The sequence below is a fragment of the Micrasema longulum genome, unplaced genomic scaffold (genome assembly GCF_059751315.1).
Source record: "Micrasema longulum isolate JH-2025_06_02 unplaced genomic scaffold, ASM5975131v1 h1tg000403l, whole genome shotgun sequence".
Classification (NCBI taxonomy): Eukaryota; Metazoa; Arthropoda; class Insecta; order Trichoptera; family Brachycentridae; genus Micrasema; species Micrasema longulum.
The window spans coordinates 101,096-126,913 of NW_028277603.1; the positions used below are offsets into that span (position 1 = coordinate 101,096).

A 25,818-nucleotide genomic window follows, 5' to 3' on the forward strand; every position below is an offset into this window, starting at 1 on the left:
AATCTTACGTTTCAAAATGTTAAGACTGTATTAAAAATATTAAAATATTTTTCTGTCAATTTCTTTCAAAAATAAATAAAATGTATGTTTGCTTTTTCTCTATGCAAATAGCATTAATATTTTGACTCAACACCAACTGGATCTAGTAGGTGTTGCTTGTAAGAGTAAGATAGTATGACATGTGTACTTAATGCTCTTTGGGGGCAAATTTTCAAGCCATAAACCCAAAAAAATGGATTTCGTGCATAACAATTTGTATGCATTCCAGCTCCCAAAATACCATCGCCTCAGACAGATTTTCAATCAGTGTTGTTCAACGTATGGCAGATAGAGTATCGCGATGCCAAATAGCATCTTCTAGCAACAGTGTTTTTTGAAAAAATGTGTGTATTTGACAAAAAACAAAAAATATTATTGAACACTTTTATTAGTATTAGCATACTATTGATGGTTATTATCAAGACGTTTTTTCGTATTTGTAGCATTTTAGCTGGGTTACCCCCCTCAGGAATTCGCGGATTTTTTTCTAATTTTATTTACCTACCTACATGCTCTTGGATTTTTAGCACGCAATATTTTTCGCTGAACAGCCATAAAATAAATAATGACCTTAGCTATTTAGAGGTCAGAAAAGTCAGTTCAGTTTCCTCCAAATTTTCTCCGGTTTGCTGAATTCCGCGCCTTGCCGGCAAAAATAGTAGAAATTTAAATTCCGAATAATAAAATATGGCTAAATACAAGGTTGTTATGGTCCGTCACGGAGAGAGCGAGTGGAATCAAAAGAATTTATTCTGCGGGTGGTTTGACGCAGAGCTGAGCGATAAAGGTAAAATATTTTTATTTTTAAACGATTCATGCTAGGGGCAATTACTATCCTATATTTATATATTATAATTCAACATTTCCTGTAAAATGTCACTTGGTATGTGCATTGAATTCATACGAGTTTCGCAATAAAGAGACCTAAATTTTATTCATAGGTTAATTTGAATTATTACACAATATCTACACTTGTCAAAACACTTTTAATTGGCATAGAAAATGTAAAATAATACACTGAAAAAATACTACGCTTAGCACCGATATTGGAGTCGTGAAATTAAATCTCAAACTTTTTAAATATCATTTAATAATTATAAAAACATGGCAAATTTCGATGAGAAGGAAAAGAAATGAATTACACATTTTAAAATCTATTCTTTATTTAAAATGTTTTAAACTAATGAAGTAAGTAAGCATCATTACGGGGCACGTTGATATGTTTTAGTTCTTCCATTTAAATTAATTTAATCTCAGTGATCTAATAATGCCACATAATTACCCTAAAATGAATTATTAAATTTTTAGCAGTTATAATGTAATTTACATTGTAAGTTGTTATTTTTCTTACGAATTTTTAAATACGAAACAATTGCTTTAATTGTAACCTCGCGATATCAACTTTTAATAGATATTTGTAATATTTATATATATATATATATATTTGCTGGTTATTTAGTACTGCAATGATTTGACAATGCTCTGCGACCTTCGTAAAGGTCATAACTGAAAGATGATACTTAGTTGGTTCTTTTTACTGTAAATATTTTACAAACCAGTACAGTATTTTATATCAAATTTTTATTTTTATTTTATTGTTTTACTTAAATTTGAATTTTATTGCAACAGAGAGGAAAATCATTTTTGGAAAGGGAATATGGAAGTCGTTTACAGAGCTTATGACCTGCCATTGGCTTGTTTAACTGGCCACTTTACACACTGTGTAACATTCACCATTCTGCCCATGTTGTGATGTGGATGAGATTCATTTAGCTGCATTATTGACTTACTAGGCAACGCCTGAAAACACTTAACATTTTAAACATGGACAGAATGGTGAATGTTAGGCATTGTGTAAAGTGGCCACTCAATCCATTTTTCATCAATATTTCACGTCCGCCCTGCCAGGAATCGGTCCCAGGATCTCGAGAATGGTTGGCAAACGTGCAAACCACTACCCAACGAGGCGGACTGGACTTATCTTCACACGATTTCCTTATCCAGGATTTTTACCTGAAAAAACACTCATCTAGGATTCTGGTTCTACTTCATTCACAGAACTGTATTCTACATCCGCCTGGACCCAGATTGAAAAAAAAACTGAAACTGTAAAAATGTATTTAATGGATCATCATTAATTTTCTGCACCTGATGGTGCATAGGGCACTGCATTGATCATGTTTGTTACATGAAGGAAGGTGATCAGTCTTACGTACCAGTCTAGGGACTATGAAATATTCTAGTGTAAAAACACCTTCTTAAATAAATATTTCATGTCAACCATGTCAGGAATCGAACCCGAGGCCTCTTGCATGGTAGGCAAATGCGCTGACCATTACACCACAAGGCCGACATTAATTTTATTTAGTCTTAAAATAGTACAAACATAATATATGAATGTCCTCATATTAACTTATATCTAATTATTATCAAAACATATACTAATTATTAACACTTCTAAACAATATACGTACATTTAAAAAGAAAACTTCTATAAAGCTAACACGAATAAGATTACTTTTTAAAAACTAACTTATCTGCTAAACACATGTTTTTTTAATTGACATTTAAATGAAATTATATTTTTTTGTTCTCTTATTTCCAAACGTATTTCCTTATATATAACTGTACAGCTCGGTGTATCGATGATTTCTGTGTATTTGTCTTCTTACGAAATGGTAGCCTTGCTTCAGATTCAATAGATTCTATTCTTATTCTTAGAGGTAGAGGGTCAGTGCTATGCAAGCTCCTGACGTCACTGCGACCTGTGAAGATCTATTGTGACGGGTCCTCGTGAATAGTTCTTGCCCCCCGAGCCCAGGTCTATAAAGAGCCTGGCTACTGTGTGGAAGGCGAGAGTTTACATTTTGCTAAATCTCCCCCAAGCCCAGATCCGTAAAGTATCGGGCTATTAGGTAGGGGGCGAGCTCTTTAACATCCTCAGGTTTGACCTGCGATCCCCCGAGGATGAGGCTCCTTTTATTATGTAAAGCGTCACATTCACATAGAATGCATATAGGTGTTTCCTCATCTGCACTGCAGAACCTACATCTAGAAGTTTTGGAAAGGTTCATCCACATAAATAGATAGGGGTGCCTATTGCTGGCTTTAAGATATTTTCTTATACATTACTTTCCCTACAGGTAAGGAGGAGGCTGTGGCCGCGGGTAAGGCTCTCAAGGCGGCCGGGTTGACATTCGACATTGCGCACACATCCCTGCTGACTCGGGCGCAGAAGACCCTGGCCGCCGCCCTCGCCGAGACCGGCCAGACCGACCTGCCGGTGCAGAAGACGTGGCGGCTCAACGAGCGCCACTACGGGGGACTCACGGGCCTCAACAAGGCAGAGACGTCTGCCAAATATGGAGAGGAACAGGTAATTCAATGATAATGTTGAAAGGTGTGCAATTTTGGATTTTGTCTAAGGGAAGAGACCATTGCAGGAGACTCAATACAGGGCTCTTGGCCTCATAGAGTTAGGGATACGTTGTTTTTTTATATATTTTTTAACGCGAATCTTGATATGAATAAATAAAATTTTCACTGCTTTTATTATAATTTTGTAAAAGGTTCATTGAACCGTAAATAAATTCTGATTTAGACGTGTAAAAAATGTAGACTTAAATATTTGGGTAGCTACAAAGAAGCCAATTAAAAAAATAAATTAATCCATGTTCTTTTTGTGGTGGATAGGTGCACATCTGGCGTCGCAGTTTCGACGTCCCCCCTCCAGAGATGACTCCTGAGCATGCGTACTACAACGCCATTGTCAACGACGCCCGCTATGCCGACTGCCTGAAGGTTGAAGAGTTCCCCAAATGCGAGAGTCTAAAGCTCACCATCCTGCGTACACTCCCATACTGGAATGATGTCATCATCCCGCAGGTATTATTATTATTATTAAATTGGGAGCAGGCAATTATCAGCTGATATGTCCCTATCTTGTGTGTTGAATGAAAAAGTTGTCCAAAAAATCATTGATTTATTTAACTCAATTATTTATAAATTATGGCATAATTGGATGGGGAGGCACTAGCAAATCAATATCGAAACCTATCGAGTCTGCTAAAACATTAATCATTATAATACAACAAACAAACATACAAACACAGCTTCTCCATAAGAGTAGGCAGAGGAGATAGAATGTCATATCGCACATTTAGAACGAAAATTACTTAAAAAGCTTTAAAATGAGTTAAGATCATTAAACTACTTCAATGAACATTTTCCATCTTTCTGCATTTAAAAAAATGCAACATTTGGGTGGGAACATGACAAAACCGTTACATCGTTCTCTTTGTTACTCAATGAATTTAGGTTCCGTGTCAGCACGGAAGCCATGCTATTAGCGTTGTGTTTATATTGCTGTGTGAAGGACGCAACGCAGACAAACATATAGTGTCCGAAAGCTAGTTGAGTCAATTTTATTCCGATACAAATGGCAACTTTACTTTGTTTTTAAAAATATTAAAACAATATAGCTTTGTGATTGTTTCATTCCGACTTACCGATAATTATTGAATAAATAAAAACATGTGTTTGGTGACCTGATCTGACTTATTTATCAAAATGCATTTGTTTTTTTTCAATCTAATAATGACTCATTAAATAAATGTCTTGTTTAAACTCATAATAATTCATATTTCTACTCTTTTTTTTTCATAGATACATAGCTGAATGCCTTCAGTATAATTTTTAACTCAAAATTTGTGCTTATTTCGAAAAATACGAAACAATCGACGAAAGAATACGAAGGTGTTACAATTTACATTCTTTTGCAGTTTCCCAAAAAGTTGATTTTTTGAGCTGAGTCGTTTTTGTCCTAAAGGTGCGATATGTGCAAGCCTTATCTCTCAATCAAACTGTTTTTAGAACGTTCACTAACGAAATGGTCCTTTTTAAAGACTTTGTATTTGACTTTGTTTTCAATCACTTTCCTTTAGCAATATTCTGACCAATTGTTTTTATTCTCAGATGAAGGAAGGCAAGAAAATCATCATCGCTGCCCATGGAAACAGTTTGAGAGGGATTGTCAAACATTTGGATAGTGAGTATTTAGTAAATCCTATTTTAACCACTTTATTGATTTAACTTACCAACAAGTTGGTATAATGATAGAGACTAACTTCAGACTCATGCGCTGTCAGTTTTCAGTGGGGATTGCAATTTTTTCCGACCAACAAGTTGGTATAATGATTAGTGACTAACTTCGGACTCTTGAGTTGTCAAAAACACGAAAATGGCGGCAAAAGATGTCCGTAAAACACATTAAACTGTTTTTAAAATTACAAATTTCTAAAAAAGTGATTGAAACTAATTTCAGACTCTCGAGCTGTCAGTTTTCAGTGCGGATTGTAAATTTCTCTGACGTTAATTGTGGGAAAACAATGTGGAACTAGGCTTAATGTTAACAAATTATAACAGGGATGGAGAATACCTTACATAAGGGAATATGGAAGTCAAGGCATTTACAGGGCTTATGACCTGTCATTGGCTGGTTTAAGTGGCCACTTTACAGATTATTTAAGGTATTCTCCATCCCCGCTGTAATTTGTTAATCTTAATGACTCCCGAGGGGGTGAAATCCAGTCTTTTGTCTACGAACATTTGGACAAACTCAAATATTGTAGGCTTTTAATGTATTAAAAACATTCAAAATTCAATGGGGTCAAAGAAAATGAATGAAAAAAACAAGAAGCAAAAGAAATATGGGTAATAATACGCCACCGGCTAATAGTCGCCCATACGGACAAAGTGATTATTTTTATGTGACGTTGTTCATTCGCAATCATGAACATCTTTATTAAAATAAGGATTTTTGAGGAAAAATGTGAAATTTTAAAGCCTTATAGTATCAAATATAGTGAACAAACATTCTTGCTGTTTATAACTAGTCTGAATATAGCTTTTAATTATTGTGATTTCAATGGCATTCTTACTTTAAAATTCGTAAATTTTTACTTGGAAAAATCACCCTTAAATTCTTTTTTTTATTTAAAAAAAATAAAATATTTGAGTTCTTATGATTTACCCAAATATTTATTTTTTAGGACCATTTTCGACGAGTTGTAAATAACTCACTATTAGAAAATGGAAATAAAGTTGGAGTAGAGTGGGATTCGAACCACGGACCATTGGTCCGTGAGTCCGAGGCACTAGCCACAGGACCACAACCCGAGTTAATGTTTGTTTTTTTGATAATTACACATTATTTATTTTCCCTCAGATATGAGTGACGAAGCCATCATGGAACTGAATCTCCCGACCGGAATACCCTTTGTCTACGAACTCGACGAGAACTTCAAACCGGTCGTCTCTATGCAGTTCCTCGGTGACGAGGAAACCGTCAAGAAGGCGATGGCCGCCGTAGCTGCCCAGGGAAAGGCGAAGTGAACTCCCGACCCGGAAACTCGTTCATCAACATGTCGCAAACACCATTATCCAGCTGATGGCCATTCCATCCAAGTCATACATTAGAATTCCCAACAAAAGCTTCAAGCGGTTGTGGGATTAAATACTCATGACATTGGCTTATAATTAATAGACACGTTCTTCTAGCCTATTTTCTTCCTACGACACAGATGCTGCCGCTCTTTTACTATCCTACAGTCTCCACTTTATAACTCTGCGTTCCTATCTCTTTGTTCCCTGTCTCGAAACATTTTAAAACCAGCTATTTACCTATGCCAGCCGTAAGGAGATAACTGGTTTTGGAAATAGTCAATTCAAATGCGTTACCCTCAACAATTTGAAAAAAAAAACAGAAGAATCACAATACACATACGATCATTTGTGTAAGGAAGAGATATACAATGCACATATTTCCTTAGTTCGTATTAATTTATGTTTAACTCGTTTCCATATATACGATACAACACTAGCTGATAGCTTTCAGCTGTCAAAGTTTTGTGAAATGTGCTTAAAAAATACAACTAATTTAGTACATATCCTATTAATTGGATTTGTAATTATGAATTAAACAATATATTAAACTTTCTTACCGATAACAATAGAACTAACTATGGTTTTCATTCCCCTATGCCCAGAATTCTTAGGTCTGCCAACAAACATACCAGTTTTGATTTCTTTGATAACAACTTGTTTTCTTTCAAACAATCACTGAATCAAATTCAATTATAAACACCTCTCTCCCGCTTCCACTCCCACCGAGTCTTCTTTATACCATTGTGTCTTTCTACTTTCCTCTATAATAATTTTCTATGTATAAATATGTCCTTAAAAATGCTCATTGGGCGTATATATAAATATCTGTTTTGTTTTTCACAGTTGCAGGGCAATCAAAACATTTTCATCACTCACAGTAGCGTGTATATATCAAGTAGAGATGATGCTTCATAGAACAATGGGTTCAAATTACATTCTGAAAATGAGCATTGAAAAGCAAAACGCCTAGTAGAGTAAAAAAAACTAACTGTCTATGCCAGTTTGCTGTGAATTCAAAGCGCCCTTTTACGCTGCTTTACATTTACCGACCGCTGCGTGTGAAACATTATTTCCCACCAAATAAAAGACATACATATTTATCAATGTGCGTAGCATCAAATCTGATCACGATAAAAGTATATTAGAGAATGAAGGTACGAAAGATGCTTGTAACGTGTCTATTTAAATATACGTCATTGACTCTTGATAAATAATTATATTATTTTGTTGATTAGCGCCATCCGTGTGTGATATCCTTAACCAAATTAAAACCTTGACAGTTTAATTTGATCGTATTTTATATCTGGCCATTTGTTGTAATAAAATGGCAACATAATATTTATGCATATTTATTGTCGTGTGATTGTCTAGTGTTTTTCTAGCACTGGTTCTGTTGCATTTGGAGAGCTCCGTTATTTATTTGAAATCTTTTAATTATTTATTATATTGTGAAAAATGTTCGAAATAAATAGACAATACTTGAAATAATTTGTTTTTATTTTTTATATAAAGGTACAAAATAAGTATTTTAAATCTTAGATCCATTTGAAACTGAAAAAGGTAGAGAAATTTGTATTTCTGGGAAGTATGTTTACTAGGGATGGAATGAATGAGAAAGATATTGACAGAAGGGTGAGTTCCAGGAACAGAGTGAACGGTGCATTTAAATCATTCTTGACGATGTTTGTCGCAGGAGACAAAATTAGCAGTTTGTAATGGAGTCCTTGTGCCGACCCTGATGTATAGGAATCGGAAAAACAAGTATGAAAGTGGGTAGAATGCTGTCAAAATGCGATCTCTCAGATGAATATGTAGTAAAATTATGTATGATAGGTGCACAAATGTCTAATCCAAATTAAGTTTGGTGATGGTTTGGGCATGTCGAGCGAAAAAACGGCTAAAAAGATTTACGGTGTTAGGGGATGCAGAAATCAAGGGGACATATAGAGCGAAAGGACGGCTTAAAAGATTCAGGATGGGAATGTTGATGGATGCAGAAAATGAGGAAGAGCGACTCGAAACAAATACTTAAGATGGACATGTAAAAGGTTAGAATAATCGGCATGCGTGCATGAGATGTTTAAGTATAGAGGAAGCGAGATCTGTTTGCAAAGACAGAGTTATATGGCGTTCTTTTAAAACATATTATAGATAGGAAGATAAGAATACATCTTTTATTACATACATTATGTAGTAGCAGGCCCTGTGCAGGTTTGATCAAGAAATATATAGAAAAAAATTATGTTATTTCAGATCTATTATTCGGGAAGACTAGCTTTTAAATCTACAAACATATCTTCAGTTTCCAATACGCTTTTTCCTGCATTCTCGATAGGGCTTCGTATGAATCCTCTGTTTTTCGAATGCCCGAAACTAAAATGCTTAGATACTGGAACATTGGCCGCTTTCTTAGAACACGTTCCTACGTCTTCAGTTATCATTTTCTCGGGAGTGTCGGAGGCGGTGGCCGAGTGTTTCCTGGGGTTTTTGTTCTTCCGCGGCGGCTTGGTCTTCTTCTTCTGTTGCCGCAGGGCATCGAACCTGAAGTCCGCGGGGAACTTGTGAACTTTGATACAGTGTCTTCGCCTTTCCTCCGGATTCAAGAACTTGACAGGGCATTGTTGTACGTAGCAGCAATACTGAAAGTTGGAAATAAAATGCGTGTGAACTTAAAAAAAAAATATATGCATTTTCATGATTCCTATGGGGGCCATTTTCAATGGATGGGAAAGTTCAGAGCTACAGGAAAATAGATAAATTTTTTTTTCTTACATGCGGCAAAAATTAAGGGCATTGAATCGTACAGCGAAGTTTCTCAAAAATGTATGAAAAGATTAATAATAATAAAAATAGATCTGATTTTGTTGCAACAGAGAGGGGAAACATTTTTGAGAAGGGAATATGGAAGTCTAGGCATTTACAGGGCTTATGATCCGTCATTAGCTGTTGACCTTTGTGAAGTAAAAGAGCTGAAACCTGAATCATGTGGGTGAGATTCATCCGGCTGAACCAGATGCAGCATGTCAAAAGATGGAAGAATTGCGGAAATGTGGGTGTTAAAACATAGGCAGAATGGTGAGTGTTACACAGTGTGTAAAGTGGTTACTTAAACCAGCCAATGACAGGTCTTAAGCCCTGTAAATGCCCAGACTTTCATATTTACTTGTCAAAAATGAGAATTCAAAAAAATCCATCCTGTCTACAAACATTTCGAAAGCATTGTTTACTTAGTGTGAGTTAATTTTTAAGCCTTGAAAAGAGAACAGTCATGTTCTGAAACTGGTCAACAAATTAAATTAATGTAAAAGGTGTTGTGTTGTTGCAACTTTACATATTATTAAATATTTGTATATAACCACATACTGACTTTTCTATGTCTACCGGTTTCGAGATGTACCCGTCTCTTTGTCAGGACACTAATGAAGCCAACATGCAAAACTCACTATACACCGTCACCATAGTTGGTGCACGAAAATATAAAACCAACACAACGTGCATTTTAATAGGCGCATCAAACGTCACATGCCTTTCACAACCTTTCTATATAGCCCATTAAACAATGTTCCATTTTCATAGTCAACCTATATCTATTAAACTCACGCCCCTCCCTTCATCCCCTCCCCTGTTTACACCTATTACTCAAACAACATACCTAAAATATTTTCATAATCTGATCAGTGCATGTGCTTATTAAAATGCATGTCGTGTTGGTTTTATATATTTGTGCAACAACTATGGTGAAGGTGTATAGTGGGTTTTGCATGTTGGTTTAATTGGTGTCCTGACGAAGAGAGTAGTATTTCTTGAAACCGGTAGACATAGAAAAGTCGGTAAGTGGTTATATACAAATATTTAATTACATTTATTTTTTTTTTTCTTTTGATTTAGTTTTTCTATTTTATTATTTCGAGTCAACGTGAAAGAATTGAACAGTGTGTTGATATTATATATTACATATTTTTGAAACAACTTACGGCTGGCCCTCTCTCCGCTTGAACAGCAAAGTACGAGTCGTGAGATTCAGCGCAGTGGAGATCCAGCAAATGTGCACTGGGCAGATTTTTCTTACATTCGCAGCAAAGATATCTGTGAACTAAAACAAAACAAACAAACCATCACGCTGTTTCTCCGTAAGGGTAGGCAGAGAGGATAGAATGCCATATCACTCTGTCTTTGCATACAGACCTCGCTTCTTCTACATTCATACATCTTCTAATGCACGCATGCCGATTATTCATATCTTCAAGTATTTGATGGACTTGATCGTGCCATGTCTTTTTCGGTCTTCCTCGTTTTCTGCATCCAACAACTAGATTCTTTTAGCCGTTTTTTCGCTGCCCATTCGCTCTACATGTCCAAACCAACGCAGGACTCCTTTCTTGATTCTGTCGATAATGCATGTCTCAGCCTTACACAGTTTACGGATCTCGACATTTGTGCACATATCATACACCGTTTTACCACACATTCTCCTGGGGGATCGCATTTCGACAGCATTTAACCTACTTTCATCATCATTTTTCCAATTTCATACTTCGCTCCCATAGATTAGATTTGGCACAAGAACTCCATTGTGAACGGCTAGTTTAGCCTCCTGCGATAGACATTTGTTTGCCAAAGTAGAACTAAAAATTAAAAATACATTCTTTATTGAAACGAAAACCTAATAGGTAGGCAAGAAAAATTGCAAGGTTAGCCTAGCCTACCATGCAAGAGGTCTCGGATTCGATTCTCGACATGGTTGATATGAAATATTGATTTAAAAGGCTGTTTTCACACTAGAATATTTCATAGTCCCTGGACTAGTACCTTAGGCGTAAGACTGATCATCTTACATTCATGTAACAAAAATGATCAAGATACGCTGCTCTCTCTTATACAGATTTACTGCTGTATTGGCGTCACATTCATTCTTTGCGTAGCAAGGATAAATGTTTTTTGTATTCAAATCCAGCATAGTCATACAAATTTTACTTTCCAAATCTGGTGTGAAAATGTCCAAATGAAGATCACAAAAAATACAACTTCATCATTTAACAAAATAATAGATATATATAGTCTTGTATCGTGTGTGACATATAGCCTAGTGTGTGATATCAAAGCCACACAAGAGATAATAAAATTTGCACACCAGTATTAACTGTTTTTTCAACAATTTTTCGTGCCTTTGATTTTAGGAAAACGCACCAAGTTGGATACAAACTGACTCAAATCCTCATCAGCCACGGTAGTTTTACGAGCTATCTTTACCGTTTTAAGCTCTCAATCAATAGCTGTCAAGATGTCCCTCATTTGTTGATGCCATGTTCCATTTTCAGCTTAGAGCGCATACAGCTAGATCGTAAAACCTCGGGAGAATCTTTGGTCGGACAGCGTTGTTGAATGCACCGTGTTTTAATTTTTTAAAATCAAGTGGTTTTTATATTTCTTTGTAGTTATCCGTTCAATCGGGATTCACATAAAAGTATTTACTTTATGTAATTAAAAAAGTCATTATAATATTGTTTTTCTATCAATAGAACATCATGATAAGTGCCACCTGTCATATAATCGGAAGGTAACAATTCGTTTTTCATTTAATTTAAATTATTTATGTACACGGCACAGTAATAGAAAAATACACTTACTGCTGATACATAAAAAAATATTTATTGCATGCATTTTAGATAAGAACTCTGGGCTTTGTACACCCACAAATGCCAACAAAAAAATATACATCCGTAAGTTTGTAAAACAATGTAATTTTGGTGCTCTTGGTTTTATACAAAACCAGCTTTATTATCCAGATCCGCTCGGGATTATTTCAAACTTATATTTCGTTAGTTATAACAAAAATTCTTGTCCTGTTATTAATTTTAAATACTTTATTTATTGGTTATGACCAAAAGAGATGAAAATATTATGTTTTAAGTATTTAAAAGAAAAATATTGAGGAGGCTGTTAAATTTGGTGCTGTAAATCAAAATGGATTGTGGTGAAGCATCAACGATGTATGTTTTAAATAAATCACAATGCCATATTTAATAATTTACCTGTGTTATAGTGAGATTCGTAAAGCGGGAGAGAGTCGAATCTTGCTGTACATCCCGGAATATGGCACGCAATATCCACTCTAAAAAAAAAAATTAGTAGATAAAAAAATTGTCCACACAGGAAAGGTTTTATTTAATAAAATATTTGGGTTGTAATAGATTTACAAAAGTATTTAAATTTTTGGGAGCATTTCCAGCTAGCGAGCCGAGCGTCGAGTCGTCTAAGCTACTGGAAACTCATCAGCTTGAAGCGATATATTGAAAATGATAGATAGGAGTAATGAAATAACAAATCTACAATTCTTCATTAATATTTCGGGAATACAATCAGGACCAGTATTGGTTTTACTTTTGAGAGATTGGAGAGCACTAAATACATCGTTGGTGCACATGGAAGCTACAACAAAGGTCAACTGTATTATGGTAGTCAAATGTTTTGACATAATTCAGTGGACAATTAGAAGAGTATACGGATGAAAAGTGGGAGGCAAGAAGATTAACTATGTCTTGTTCATTTTGACTGATTTCCAAAGACCATACTGGAAGGAAGTCCATTTTCTTTCCGTTTCTGAGAAACAAATTGCCAGAATTGGGTTGTGGTCCTGTGGCTAGTGTCTCGGACTCACGGACCAAAGGTCTGTGGTTCGAATCCCACTCTACCCCAACTCGATTCCATTTTCTAATAGTGATTTATTTACAACTCGTTGAAAATGGCCCTCAAAATTGAATATTTGGGTAAATCATAAGAACGCAAATATTTATTTTTTTTTAAACAAAAAAAAATTGTGATTACTAATACTAACCAATCAACGTATGTATTATGTACGACCGAAGGATAAATAGTATTAAAACTTAAAATATTAGAAATCAAACACTGATTTCAGTCTACCGTACACTTTATTTTATTTTTACAAATATAAAAACAAAAATTTCATGACAATCGTATGAAAATGCCCTAACAAGGCGAAACAATTGTCACGGAATTTTTGTTTTAATATTTTTTAAGTTTGTAAAAATAAAATGAAGTGTTCAGTAGACTTAAATCAGCGTTTGATTTATAATATTTTAAGTTTAAATATAGAGTTCTACAAAATAAACACCAAATCAATCAATCAATCAATCAAACTATTATTGACAATTCAATTTCATAAATTAAAAAAAAATACTTACTTGTTTATTTTTATTACCTTATACTAGTTTTTTATTTTTTACTATTATATCAAATTGCACTGTAGTATTGGCAAATACGCATTTCATAGATACATATTTTTATTTCTTATTTTTCGTGATAATATATGCTTGCTTGTTTATTGATTTAACTTAAAAATGTCTTTCTTGCTTACCGTAACACTTTATTTATTGTTTGCTTTACAGAATTTATTTCATAAGCTTATATGTTTGCATTTTTTGTTTATATGCTTACTGTTTTTTCTTGCATACCTTTGTTATTGTTTTTTTCTTTTTACTTTGTAAAACTTTTTATCATATCCTTTTTAACTAATTTCACCATTTTTTTCTGTATATTCTGTTTATTATTTAGTATGTTAGCATGTATTTCATTTTTATTTTTTGTAAATGCCTTTTGGGCGTTAATGAACAAAATAAATAAATAAATAAGTAGTATTCCTAATAATAAACAGATGGCAGAAAAAGCAGCTTTCTTAGCATACAGAAAAAAGTGAGTATTTGTTTAATTCATTTTTAAGTGGATTGCCTATATTGGGGAAGAAAAAAATAGTAAAAAAAATCTATGGAAAAAATGGAAATGTTCAAAAATTGGTAGAATTTTGATCAAATTCGGTAAATCGGCAGATTTCACCCAAAATCGTCAGGATTGGCAACGCCGCCTTTGCTACTAAAGTTTTAAGAAATAAATATAAAATAGGAGAACTTACAAAGAGTGACACAAATTCTCATCATCCAAGTCGGTGAATCCCAGGCGTTTCTCCAGCTGAGAATAGAGTTGATTATTGTTGATGAAGAATTTATCTGTGTGAGATCGAACGCCAACTCCGTGAGCCTTCAGCTCCTCAATGAACAAATCTTGACGCTGCATTGCTAAAAAATAACATATAAATATTTATTTATTTTGATGGCCAAAAATACCCTACAGTATGTGTGATTTATTTATTTATTCATTTTTTCCCTTATTAACAAAGATTAATAATATAATGTGACCTCACTGGGGTCTGTGCCGAGGACACTTAACAATATACTTTAAAAAATATTTTTATACGTGAGAATAAACAAAGAAGACTCAGAGATACTCAACAAAATGTTCAGAAAGTTTATATTTAATTTTATTTTTATTTTATTTATTTTTTAAAAAATTATTTTACATATTTATTACAGCAATATACAAGTAATTATTTATACAACAAATTAATTCAGTAGTAACAGTAAGCATACATATTTTTTATTTTTGCTGTTGGTTCATCTAAACTGCCTAACTAGGGATAGCTTCCCCGTTCTAAGGCAGTAAATTATGTATTTTATAATGATATTTAAAAGTATTTACAGTTTTATCATAATGTGTGCTTTTTCAGTCTTAAAGGTAAACAATGAATATCCAGAGAAAACATAAATAATACCAAAATCTCTATATCCTAAGTCCCAAGTCATTACTAGTAAAAAAAGCAACCAGTTTACGTCCTTCTACATCGGACAACAAATTTTCTGACTCCCTCCGACCAATATGGATTAAGAATGCAGTCAACACCTTCCTCATTTATGTATATTATTAAACATACAACAAAATAACATAAACTATACATTTATGGAGCAGTTGATTGGTTTGGGCGAATGAGGCAATCCATTTTACTTCTACCCAGCTCCACTATCCATTTTTTTATGGCCTTTTTGAACATTTTCTCATTTCTAATTGTTTTAATAGACAATGGAAGTAGGCTATACATTTTAATTGCATAATACTAAACTCCCTTTGTCCGAAAGTAGTATTATTTTGTATTTGTTTAAGTTGTCTTTGTGTTGAGAATCTAGTGATTGTATTATTTGTATGTGTTGTATTGTTGGGATTATGTTTTTCATTTGAGTAAGAATAGTTTTTGAATATGTAAGCGAGTATTGTTTTAGCGTATAATTGCTTTGGAGTTGTGATTTGTGGAATATTTCTTCAGTAGATGTCTGTATCGGGACTCTTGAGTATTATTTTAACTTTGGATTTTTGTGCAACAAATACACTATTTAAAATGCTTATTTTTCTTTTGTACTCGATATATAACATTTTTATTTATTCGCAGTTATGTCGGCAAAACTCTGTTCAAAACGTCAATCAAAAAGTCATTTATATAGGAGATATTGTGGTATTAATTTCAGAAGACTCAGATCTTGTGCAACAAATCCTGTCCTGACCCTGATCAGCCTCTGTATAATAATGGACAGAGGATCGAGAAAGTTGACAGCTTTAAATACTCGGGAGTTGGGTGGATGGAAGCATGCGTATAGAGCTCGCAGAAGTCTCGTCTCAAAGAGACATGTTTGGCCTTGACAGTTGTGACGTCAAGATTCGTGACAATGTTCTAAACAAATATGAATGGTCAGGAACAAATAAACGTGAATCGTGACGCATTAGGGGCGTGGCCAATGGAGCGGCCGTTTTTGCGGGAATACAAAATTACAAATTTAAAAATATTATTATTAATCCACGTATGACGTCTCAAGTTCACTTCCGCTTCTTCTCAGTTGGTTCGGCTGATTAGCCCGTCGGCGATATGTAAACTGAAAATCTTCTACAACTCTCTTATCATTGGTTGATTCATATGAACTAGTGACGTCGTTCAAAGTAGTTTATTTTTATTTAAATATGTTTTTTGTACATTTTCAAGAAACTTTGCCATATAACTTAATGCTCTAATTATTATAGCGCATAAGAAAATTTTTTTGTATCCAATTTCCCGTAGGGCTAAATTTCCTAATTTTTAAAGAACGGCATTTTAAAATGGAAAATTTGTACAATTTCCTTACTTTTTATCAGATTACAGCCTTAATAATAAAACATTTTTCATGTATGGCTGTTTCACGGTTCTCTATAATACATATTTATCAATTTGATCTCGTACACACGTTTTGATATACTTTTGTTTTTTACTAGAAATGATTTTGTAATTTTTAAGATACTGTTATCGCCATGAAAATGTAAGGTCTCCAAATGTGAAATCAATTTCAAAACAATGTACATAAAAATAGGTGCTATGTTAAACGATTGTATATGGCTATATAGGATAAATACTAAAAAGAGATTTTTCAGATACGATTCGAGCTGTCCAAAGAAAATTGCTTCGGACTCTTACATTTTGAGATGGTTTGAGTGACACCTTACACACATACAATGATAAGTTAAAACATTTCCATTTCATTAGTTTATCCAACCGGCATAAATTATCAGACATACTTTACCTACATAAAATAATGCATTCATCCGTAGACGCACCAAACTTAACTATACAAATTAATTTTCTGCACCAAGTAGAAGAACACAACACCACCAAACATTTTTTTTTTGTTAATCTTTAAATCAAATATTGGTTACCACTCACCCCTGCCAAGAATTAAACGAATGTTTAATATTTTTTAGATTTTTTTGCTCAATTTTGGAATATTCCCCGCTCCTTCTTTATTTATATTTAAATCAAAATTAAAATGTCACTATCTAAATGTTTGAGTTGTTCCTTTCTCTTTCTTCTTTCTTGCCCATCCCCTCTCCTCTCCTCTCTTCATAGTATAGTGTAAATTTTTAGTTAGTTTTTGTATTAAATTTTTGTATAAAACTATAAAATTCTGCATATTACCTAGAATATGTCCATGTAATTTTCTCAAACTGAACAATTTGGGTAGGTAGGAAGAAATTGCCTTAAGGCAATATGCCTGCCCTTATTTATTTATATATACACCCAGTGGGCATTTTTAAGGACATATTTATGGATAGAAAATTATTGTAAAGGAAAGTAGAAAGACACAATGGTACATAGTAGACTTTGTGGTAGTGGAAGCGGGAGAGAGGTGTTTATAATTGAATTTGATTCAGTGATCGTTTGAAAGAAGACAACTTGTTATCAAAGAAATCAAGACTGGTATGTTTGTTGGCAGACCTAAGAATTCTGGGCATAGGAGAATGAAAACCATAGTTAGTTCTATGGTTATCGGTATGAAAGAATAAGTTTTGTCTGAGGTTTGGATTGGGATATTTAATTTTATCGAGCTCAGTAGTTCAGGCGCATCAAAGAGTAAGTTGAGAATTTCAAATAGGACTAGAAGGTCGGATTTATTTCGACGGTCTTGAAGAGAAGATATATTGAAGCTAGTTTCTAACTCATTATACATATACATACATATACATATAAGTATACATATATATATATATACATACATTGGTCTCTGGATAAGCCCAACCTCCAGCCTATTTTTTTTTTAAATCGATGTTGAACTGATTCAATATTTTTGATGTGAACATCATAATATGGAGACCAGATAAAATAAATAAATATAAATTGTATATGTATATAGTGTTATATAAATAAATAAATATGCACTACTCGGTGTGAAAAAAAGAAGTTCTTACCACTAAAAAATTGATGTTATTTAATGTGAAGCTATTGCAGTTTAAAAAAATATGGAATGGTAACTAAAAAACATGTGTTACATAAAAAATATTTCAAGGTAGGTACTCGGTACTCACCGCCAGGTACGGACTGAACACTGAACGCGCGAATTAGCGGTGCAAAAAATTACCTTGAATTTTTTAATAAATAATTTGTGGTCGCCAGAAAATGAGGTTAATCAAAATGTAACGGTAGGATCGTTACGAGATATTTTTTACTTCAATGACAGTGTGAAAAATCATGCTGATGAAGTAATTTTAATTATTTAAGTTTTCCGTAATTCTGCCGTCATTTGAAGTTCAGTAGCCGCCGGCGTGGTTTCTTGTTTCTTTACTGTAATTACGAGTATTATAAGACCTTGACGTAATGAGCATTCAGAAAAATGATAATAGTTTATTGCGGTTCAAGGTTCATACACTGATACACTCATAACTCGCGTACGGAAAGAGATCTATTGATACATGAAAAACTCAGTTCCGCGTCGTCTTTCCAAACGAAGCGTCTTCGACTTATTTGGGAAGATTTGAATACAAATAAAGTGAAAGGAGGAATCGAACCGTATCATTGAAAAATAACAGTGAAAAATAAACGGTACAATATGAACGAAATACGCCAAAGAAAGGTACGTATTGTGTGTGTAAATTCTTCGTTTTACTTCACGTTACGTAAATATTAGTCTTCGTGAATCAACTCACCTTGGCACGCGGTGCCGCGTTAAATTTAAGTGCGGCAAAGTTGAAAAATACGGTCCACGTAAAAATTCACATATGCAAATAATTTAAACCAACTGTTGTGTTATTTATATTGGATTCGCGTCGTGTTTACATCGACTCGAGTCTCGCGTCGGTCTCGCCTGACAGCCGTTTTGACATTTCGCTTCGCCACTTGCGACCTGTCAACCTCGTCGAATGTTTCGAACCTAACCTAATAAATATCATATGTGGTGTTTTTAGAGAAAATGTGAATGCGAAAATGGTGTTTTCTTGATACATTTTCTAGAGTTTAGGAATGCTGTCGTATAATGGGAAAGTTCAATACATACAGATACCTTGTGGTGAGCGAAAACTGTGTTTTTAATGTCGATTCTGGTAAAAATTAAACGAAATCTCTTGTTTTTTCGTTGCTGTCACAGACTGTTCGATTTTCGAATATTTCGGTTTCACAGATTCGCGAATTTTATTTGTCAGAAATACGTACCTACCTATTTTTTAAAGTGGTAAATCAAATTAATTTTATAAAAATCTTTCATTTTATGTATTTGTTCTGTTTAATTATATGCAGCCACAGTGAAACGGTTGTTCCGCTTTTCAATATGTTGCGAAAGTAACATTGATAGAAAAAATACTGATGATTTGATGATAATGTATTAATTTTAATTGATTTTAATTTTCTTACTTGCACTGTAGTGTGATCTTGGTAAACCAACATTTTCAGGAGAATATCCACCAACGATTTTCCTGAAAATTAGAAAAGCTTCAAATTATAATTATCTTGTAAATCACTGAGTATGAAGTACCTAAATGTTGGGAAAAGTACTATTGCGTTCATGTTACGAAATTATATAGGTACTTGCTTTAAAATTCACATCATGTCCCTATCCACATCCTGTGGTGCATAGGGCACTGCCCTGGTAATCTAACCCAGGACCTCAAAAATGGTAGGCGAATGCACCAACCACTACACAAGGTGGACTTAGCTCTACCTGATTTTCTTATTCAGGATTTTTACCTGAGAAAAGTTATGGAATCAAAAACACTCATCCGAAATTCCTCCGTAGGGGTAGGCAGAGAGAATGGACTGCCAAACACGTCTATCCTGGCATATATTCTTAGCTTCTTCCACATTCATACATCTTGTCATACATGCCCTTCGGTTTTGTCTGCTTTTGACGTGACCAGACTTAAGATTTTGGTATATCTGATCATGCCACATCTTCCTTGGTCGTCCTCGTCTCACATTACCATTCATTTTCGCCATATACGAGTATAATTGTCTTGTCTCGATGTCCCTCTATGTTTGTCAATGCTTCTTTCTTTTTTCTTTAAATGTTTTAAACTATTCTTTTATTGTAATATTTAAACCTTATAAATTGTATACATGGACAATGTCCGTTAATAAATAAATAAATAATAGTTTTACCATTCTTTCGTCGTCCATTCGTTCTACATGACCAAACCGTCTCAGAGACCCTTTCTTGATCTCATCAATTATACTTGACTCAGATTTACACTCGCCTGATTTCATCATTCATCATCCCAGTAACGCAGACCAGAAACCAATCTCTATTGAAAATTTCTAAATGTTCCACCAAATCTTTTCAAAATTCATTTGTAAATAGAACCTGCAATATGTGTAATCAGAAATTAAATTGTATCGATATTAATAACATATTAACTTCCTTTAAAAATGAAATTTCCAAAAATAATTCAAGTTATGATGTTGCGCCTTGAATCCGCAGCCTATATTATGCAGGTTATATTAGTTATTTTATGTTATGTATAATTTTTATGTGACAACATTTACAATTACAATATTATGTGGAAGCCTCTAATTAAACTTCATCATATGTATTTATGATATAATTGTATCTTATAAATTGAAAAATGTCTGTTGGCTTTTTAATGAAATAAAATAACCCTGTCGTACATTTATTTCCCACACATTCGTGTAGGAGATCGCATTTCAACCGCCTTCACTCGGCTTTCATCCTTCCTCTGACAGTTCCATGTTTCACTTCCATACATAAGTGTTGGGACTAAAACTCCGTTGTGCACTGCCAGTTTAGCTTCGATTGACATATTTTCATCAGAAATTACTGTGCTTAGTGCTCCGTTCATTTTGTTGCCCGCATTCACTCTTCTTACCTCTTCTTATCTCACCTTAACATTTGTGTAATGATTATTTTTTTTCCCATCGGTAAACATTACGCGGCGACATCAAGAATGCGCGCGTTGAAAGTGTGGCATAGTGGGGGGATTATTGGACACAGTCCGGTGTATTTAAATATGATTCTACGCTCCTTCTGGACTATTCTTAATTCTATGTCTGCATGTATCTTTTTTCACATTGTTAAGGGCAGCACAATATTTGTAACATCTAAAATGAGGTTGGTAATGGAAATATATTCTTAAAATATTTCAAATAGAGAACAAAGGTATTTGATACTTACATACTATGGTTGAATTCTTCATTGTTTTTGTTGATGAACCCTGTACGCTTCATTGCTGAAAATTATCAATTCCAACAGAAAAAATGTATATTATAAAACTCTGGAGGCTTTTTCTGCTTTTATTATTTATTTATTTATTAATTTTTTGCACCACAACAGGCCAGGAGGCCCAATTACAGTGGTGAATTACATCACAGAACGCCCGGGCTTGAGAAAAATCACATTTTATTTTTTGTGTTCTCACCGGGAATCGAACCCGGAACCTTTCGTGTGTGAGTCAAGCGTTTACAACTATTTAAACGAGCACTAAATAAATAGTCCAGATCTTGTCTCGATGTCCCTTATGTTTGTCAATGCTTCTTTCTTTTTTTTAAATGTTTTAAACTATTCTTTTATTGTAATATTTAAACCTTATAAATTGTATTCATGGACAATGTCCGTTGATAAATAAATAAATAAATAAGCGTCTTGACCACTACACCACGGAGGCCGCCAAATCATCAAATCACAAAAAATCACAAAAATCAATTGTTTTACAATATACACATCACTATAAACACAAACAAACAAACCATCACGCCCCTTCTCAATAGGGGTAGACAGTAGACAGAGAGGGTAGAACTCCACTTTAGTCCGTTTTTGAATACTAACCTCACTTTCTCTACGTTTATGAACATTTCTATAAGTTGATTTCTGGAGGTATATATAATCCAAATATACTGAAAGGGATCAGTTTGTATGTTCCTTATAGTAATTATACTAGAGCGAGATCTCATGCACTGTTTTACGCACCCAGAAGCTGTATGAATGCAATCCAGAATTCACTCATTAATAGAGCAATTTGTTTGCTTAATATGGCTTCTGCAGATAATATGGACCTATTTTGCTGTACATATGAGCAATTTAGCAGTTATCTGCTTTCTATTCATTAACGTCTACCTTATATTTACAGTCTGCATAACGCGATGGGTTAAACAACCCGTATATTAATGCAGACCATAAAGTAAATAAATACATAAAATATTTGTATAAAACCACTGACGACTTTTCTATGTGTACCGGTTCCGAGACTTACGCATCTCTTCGTCAGGACACCAATTAAACCAACCATCTCCAGCATAACAGAGTACTTCATCTGTTCCACTGTACTGTAATTCTTTCAATATCTTTCTCAGTATTTTGATACTTCCCAGCAACACAAATTCCTCTATCTGTTTCAGGGTGATCCTGTTTAGAGATCTCCCATTAAGTCACACTTTCACATTCGATTTATAAATTCATACAACAACAACAAACCATCATGTCGTTTCTCCTTAAGGGTAGGCAGAGAGGATAGAACGCCACATCACTATCTTTGCATACAGATCTCGCTTCATCTACATTCATACATCTTCTCATGCACGCGCGCCGATTATTCTGACTTTTGACATGTCCATCTTCAAGTATTTGTTAGATTTGGTCATGCCATGTCTTTCTCAGTCTTCCTCTAGTTCTGCATCGATCAACATTCGCATTATAAATATTTTTAGCTGTCCATTCGCTCTACATGTCCAAACCAGCGCAGAGCTCCTTTCTTGATTTTGTCAATAATGCCTATCTTAGCCTCACATAATGTACGGATCTCGACATTTGTGCATCTATCGTACATAGTTTTACCACACATTCGCCTGAGAGATTGCATTTCAACAGCATTCAGCCTACTTTCATCCCCGTTTTTCCAAGTCCATACTTCGCTCCCATACATCAGGGTCGGGACTCCATTGTGAACTGCTAATTTTCCCTCTTGCGACAAACACATATCTGCCAAGGTTGATTTAAGTGCACCGTTCACTCTGTTGCTGGCACTCACCCTCTTTTCAATATCTTTCTCAGTCATTCCATTCCTAGTAAACATACTTCCCAGATACTTAAATTCCTCTACCTGTTTTAGTATAATAATCACAGTGATTTCACATTTAGTCGTACTTTCATTTCTTTTAAAAACCATCGCATTCAATTTATTGACATTCATTGGCAAATCACTTCCCTAGCATACATCGTAGACTTTTGTTACCAAGAGTTGCAGTTCTTCTTTGTTGTTAGCAAGAAGCACGGCATCATCAGCATACAAAAGACAATTGACATTTTTGAGATAGATTCATAACTTATTCTGATTAAATTGAAGACCAAAACAAATGATATTAAAGTCAGATTTATTTTTAAACTTACCACTAGTAAAACTGTTTTAAATGAATTAGAAAACAAAAAATCGACTTTTATTAACAGTCTTTAATCTTGTGTTTAAAAAAAATATTGTTACATTTTGAATACTAAGTTTCGTTCACTCAAAGTACCTACATACAAATAATGTTAATACGTACATATAATCTAGTAAATATGACTATACCAGCCTTCACTCGCAAACGTATATAATATATATATATAAACTTTAGTCAAAATGAGTGACAGATTTGATAACCAGTGTGAAGTGTGACAGATTTACACTTGTAAATAGCTGTAATTATGACAAAAAGTTGCAAAATGCTTATTAAAATGTTTTATCGTTTTAAAATTTTGTTTACTTCTAGTTATTTTGTTTATTTTTAATTTATCATGGAAGAAAGTCATTTGAATTTTGGTGGGAATAATGCATCGCCCATAGAATTAAGAATAGTTCAGAAGGAGCAAAGAATCGTAAACCCACTATGCCTCACTTTCGCCTTGCGCACGCGTGAAATCGCCGCGTAATGTTGCCAGATCGCGAAAAATATAATCATAACACAAATGTAAGATAATTATATATTTTTTAAAAAAAGCTAGTTGTTAATTTCATTGTAAACGCGGAAACATTGATTGACACAACAGAGTAAATAAGTAAAGGGTCATTTAATAAGAGAAATTTAATTAATAAACTTTGAACTTAAAAATTAAAATAAATTTTATTTGACATAAACTGGATATTTTTGTCATGTTAAATAATATTTGATGTTTTAAAGATAATGTCGGTCAAATGTCCACCATGGCGTCGTTCAATCCGAGAGGTCCAATTTTCATTCGTTTTCTCATTAGATGAGCAAAGTAGCGTAAAAAAGTTGACTACCCTGGCAACACTAACAAAATGTCCATTTTGTTTTCTTTGACAATCTGACAGATTGAAAAATAATTCAATTTTTAAGTAATGCATTTGCTATGTACACATGCATTTGCTACTTACACATGAAATGTGATCCCAGCAGTATTTCTACAATTTAAAATGACACAACATGACATAGTTCAATTCAAATCGGGAGTTGCATACTGAGCGACGTCTACAAAGATGGGTCAAAACGTAAAACTACTCTTTTAAGAGTAGTTTAGTCGCCTTCTGTTTGATGCGCATATGTGGTTTCTGAACTATTCTCAATTCTATGGCATCGCCCTAACAAACGTGTACTGTTCAAAATTACATTAAAAATATTTATCATATAAATAAGTCAAATGAATATAAAATATAACAAAAATGTTTTGAGTATGTCAAAATGTGTGTAGACTGGCTGGATTTTTTCCCTATGTAGTTATTAAGGTCTAAGTTTATTGCAACAGAGAAGGAAACCATTTTCGAGAGGGGAATATGGAAGTTTAGGCGTTTACAGGGCTAATGCCCTGACCCTTATAACTAGCAAATCACTATTGTCATAATATTGTCCTGTCCGTGCATGCTCACACGAGGACAATGCGGGCGCATACGGTGGTGGGGGTAATCATTGTTCCGCGGAGATAGCCTGCCCTGGACAGGATTATTCCTACTGTTGGTATTAGGACAATTATGGTTTTTGCGAGGGATCAGTGTCGTTGCGAGAGGTAATTTCGCCTGAGTTAGATAGGGATCATGTTTGAATCTGGGTTAGGACTTTGCCATTAGTGTCTTGATAATTCGATGCACTTATGTGCTCTGGTATACGTATTGTTTTTCTTCTGTTGCTTGAGTGCATGTTGTATAGGTCAATTTAAAAAAAAAAAAAAAAAATATTAAAATTTTTTGTTTTTTTACAATATACATAAGAGGTAAAACAGAGTATTATAAAAATAATTCATAGTTACATAGCAATGAAATACATATTAATAGTAAAAATAGTAAACAAAAAATCCCACAAAGGCATGGCCTGTTCGTGGGTATACAAGAAAACGTTAATGAATTTTTGCTCCTATAATAAATAATGGACAGTTAAAATATTTTTGTGTAACATAAGAAAGAGAAAATAAAATATTCTGTAAAAGATTATATGGTTTTTTTTTATAGTAATTAAAAAAGGGAATAAAAAATATTTTAAAAGAAACTTAAAAATATTCCTTATTATTAAACGGCAACAAAATATATCAAAGAAAAAAAGAGTTCTAATCTTTAGTTTGTATCCAGGATAGTGTGTGTTTTTTAAAAGAAGGAACATTTTGAAAGTTTGGAATCAATGAAATATTATCAGTATAAAAATAATGAAACATTTTTGGGCCTATAAAATATGCATGTCTCTGTGCGAGCCTCGTTTTAAAATGTGGTATT

General features: G+C 33.9%; 2 protein-coding genes across 6 annotated transcripts; one reads left to right on the forward strand and one right to left on the reverse strand.

Annotated features, from left to right (window-relative positions):
* The first annotated feature begins 636 nt into the window (after positions 1 to 636).
* LOC148281835 (phosphoglycerate mutase 2-like) lies at positions 637 to 7,968 on the forward strand. The gene is made up of 5 exons (XM_088225982.1): positions 637 to 826; positions 3,183 to 3,415; positions 3,733 to 3,924; positions 5,014 to 5,086; positions 6,266 to 7,968. Exons 1-5 carry the CDS (start codon positions 727 to 729, stop codon positions 6,430 to 6,432), a joined length of 765 nt encoding a protein of 254 aa, XP_088082108.1. The 5' UTR covers positions 637 to 726; the 3' UTR covers positions 6,433 to 7,968.
* l(2)k10201 (zinc finger protein 511 lethal (2) k10201) lies at positions 7,963 to 21,324 on the reverse strand. 5 transcript variants are annotated; one of them, XM_088225976.1, is made up of 6 exons: positions 21,303 to 21,324; positions 19,529 to 19,590; positions 14,411 to 14,573; positions 12,516 to 12,595; positions 10,458 to 10,576; positions 7,963 to 9,122 (listed from the first exon to the last, which is right to left on the reverse strand). In XM_088225976.1, coding segments are annotated over exons 1-6 (807 nt in total). In that variant the 5' UTR covers positions 21,305 to 21,324; the 3' UTR covers positions 7,963 to 8,741. The 5 variants fall into 5 exon arrangements, with proteins under 5 accessions (XP_088082102.1, XP_088082106.1, XP_088082103.1 ...); XM_088225980.1 differs by lacking the exons at positions 19,529 to 19,590; positions 21,303 to 21,324 and adding an exon at positions 19,182 to 19,234; XM_088225977.1 differs by lacking the exons at positions 19,529 to 19,590; positions 21,303 to 21,324 and adding an exon at positions 18,829 to 19,156.
* Between the last annotated feature and the right edge of the window lie 4,494 nt (positions 21,325 to 25,818).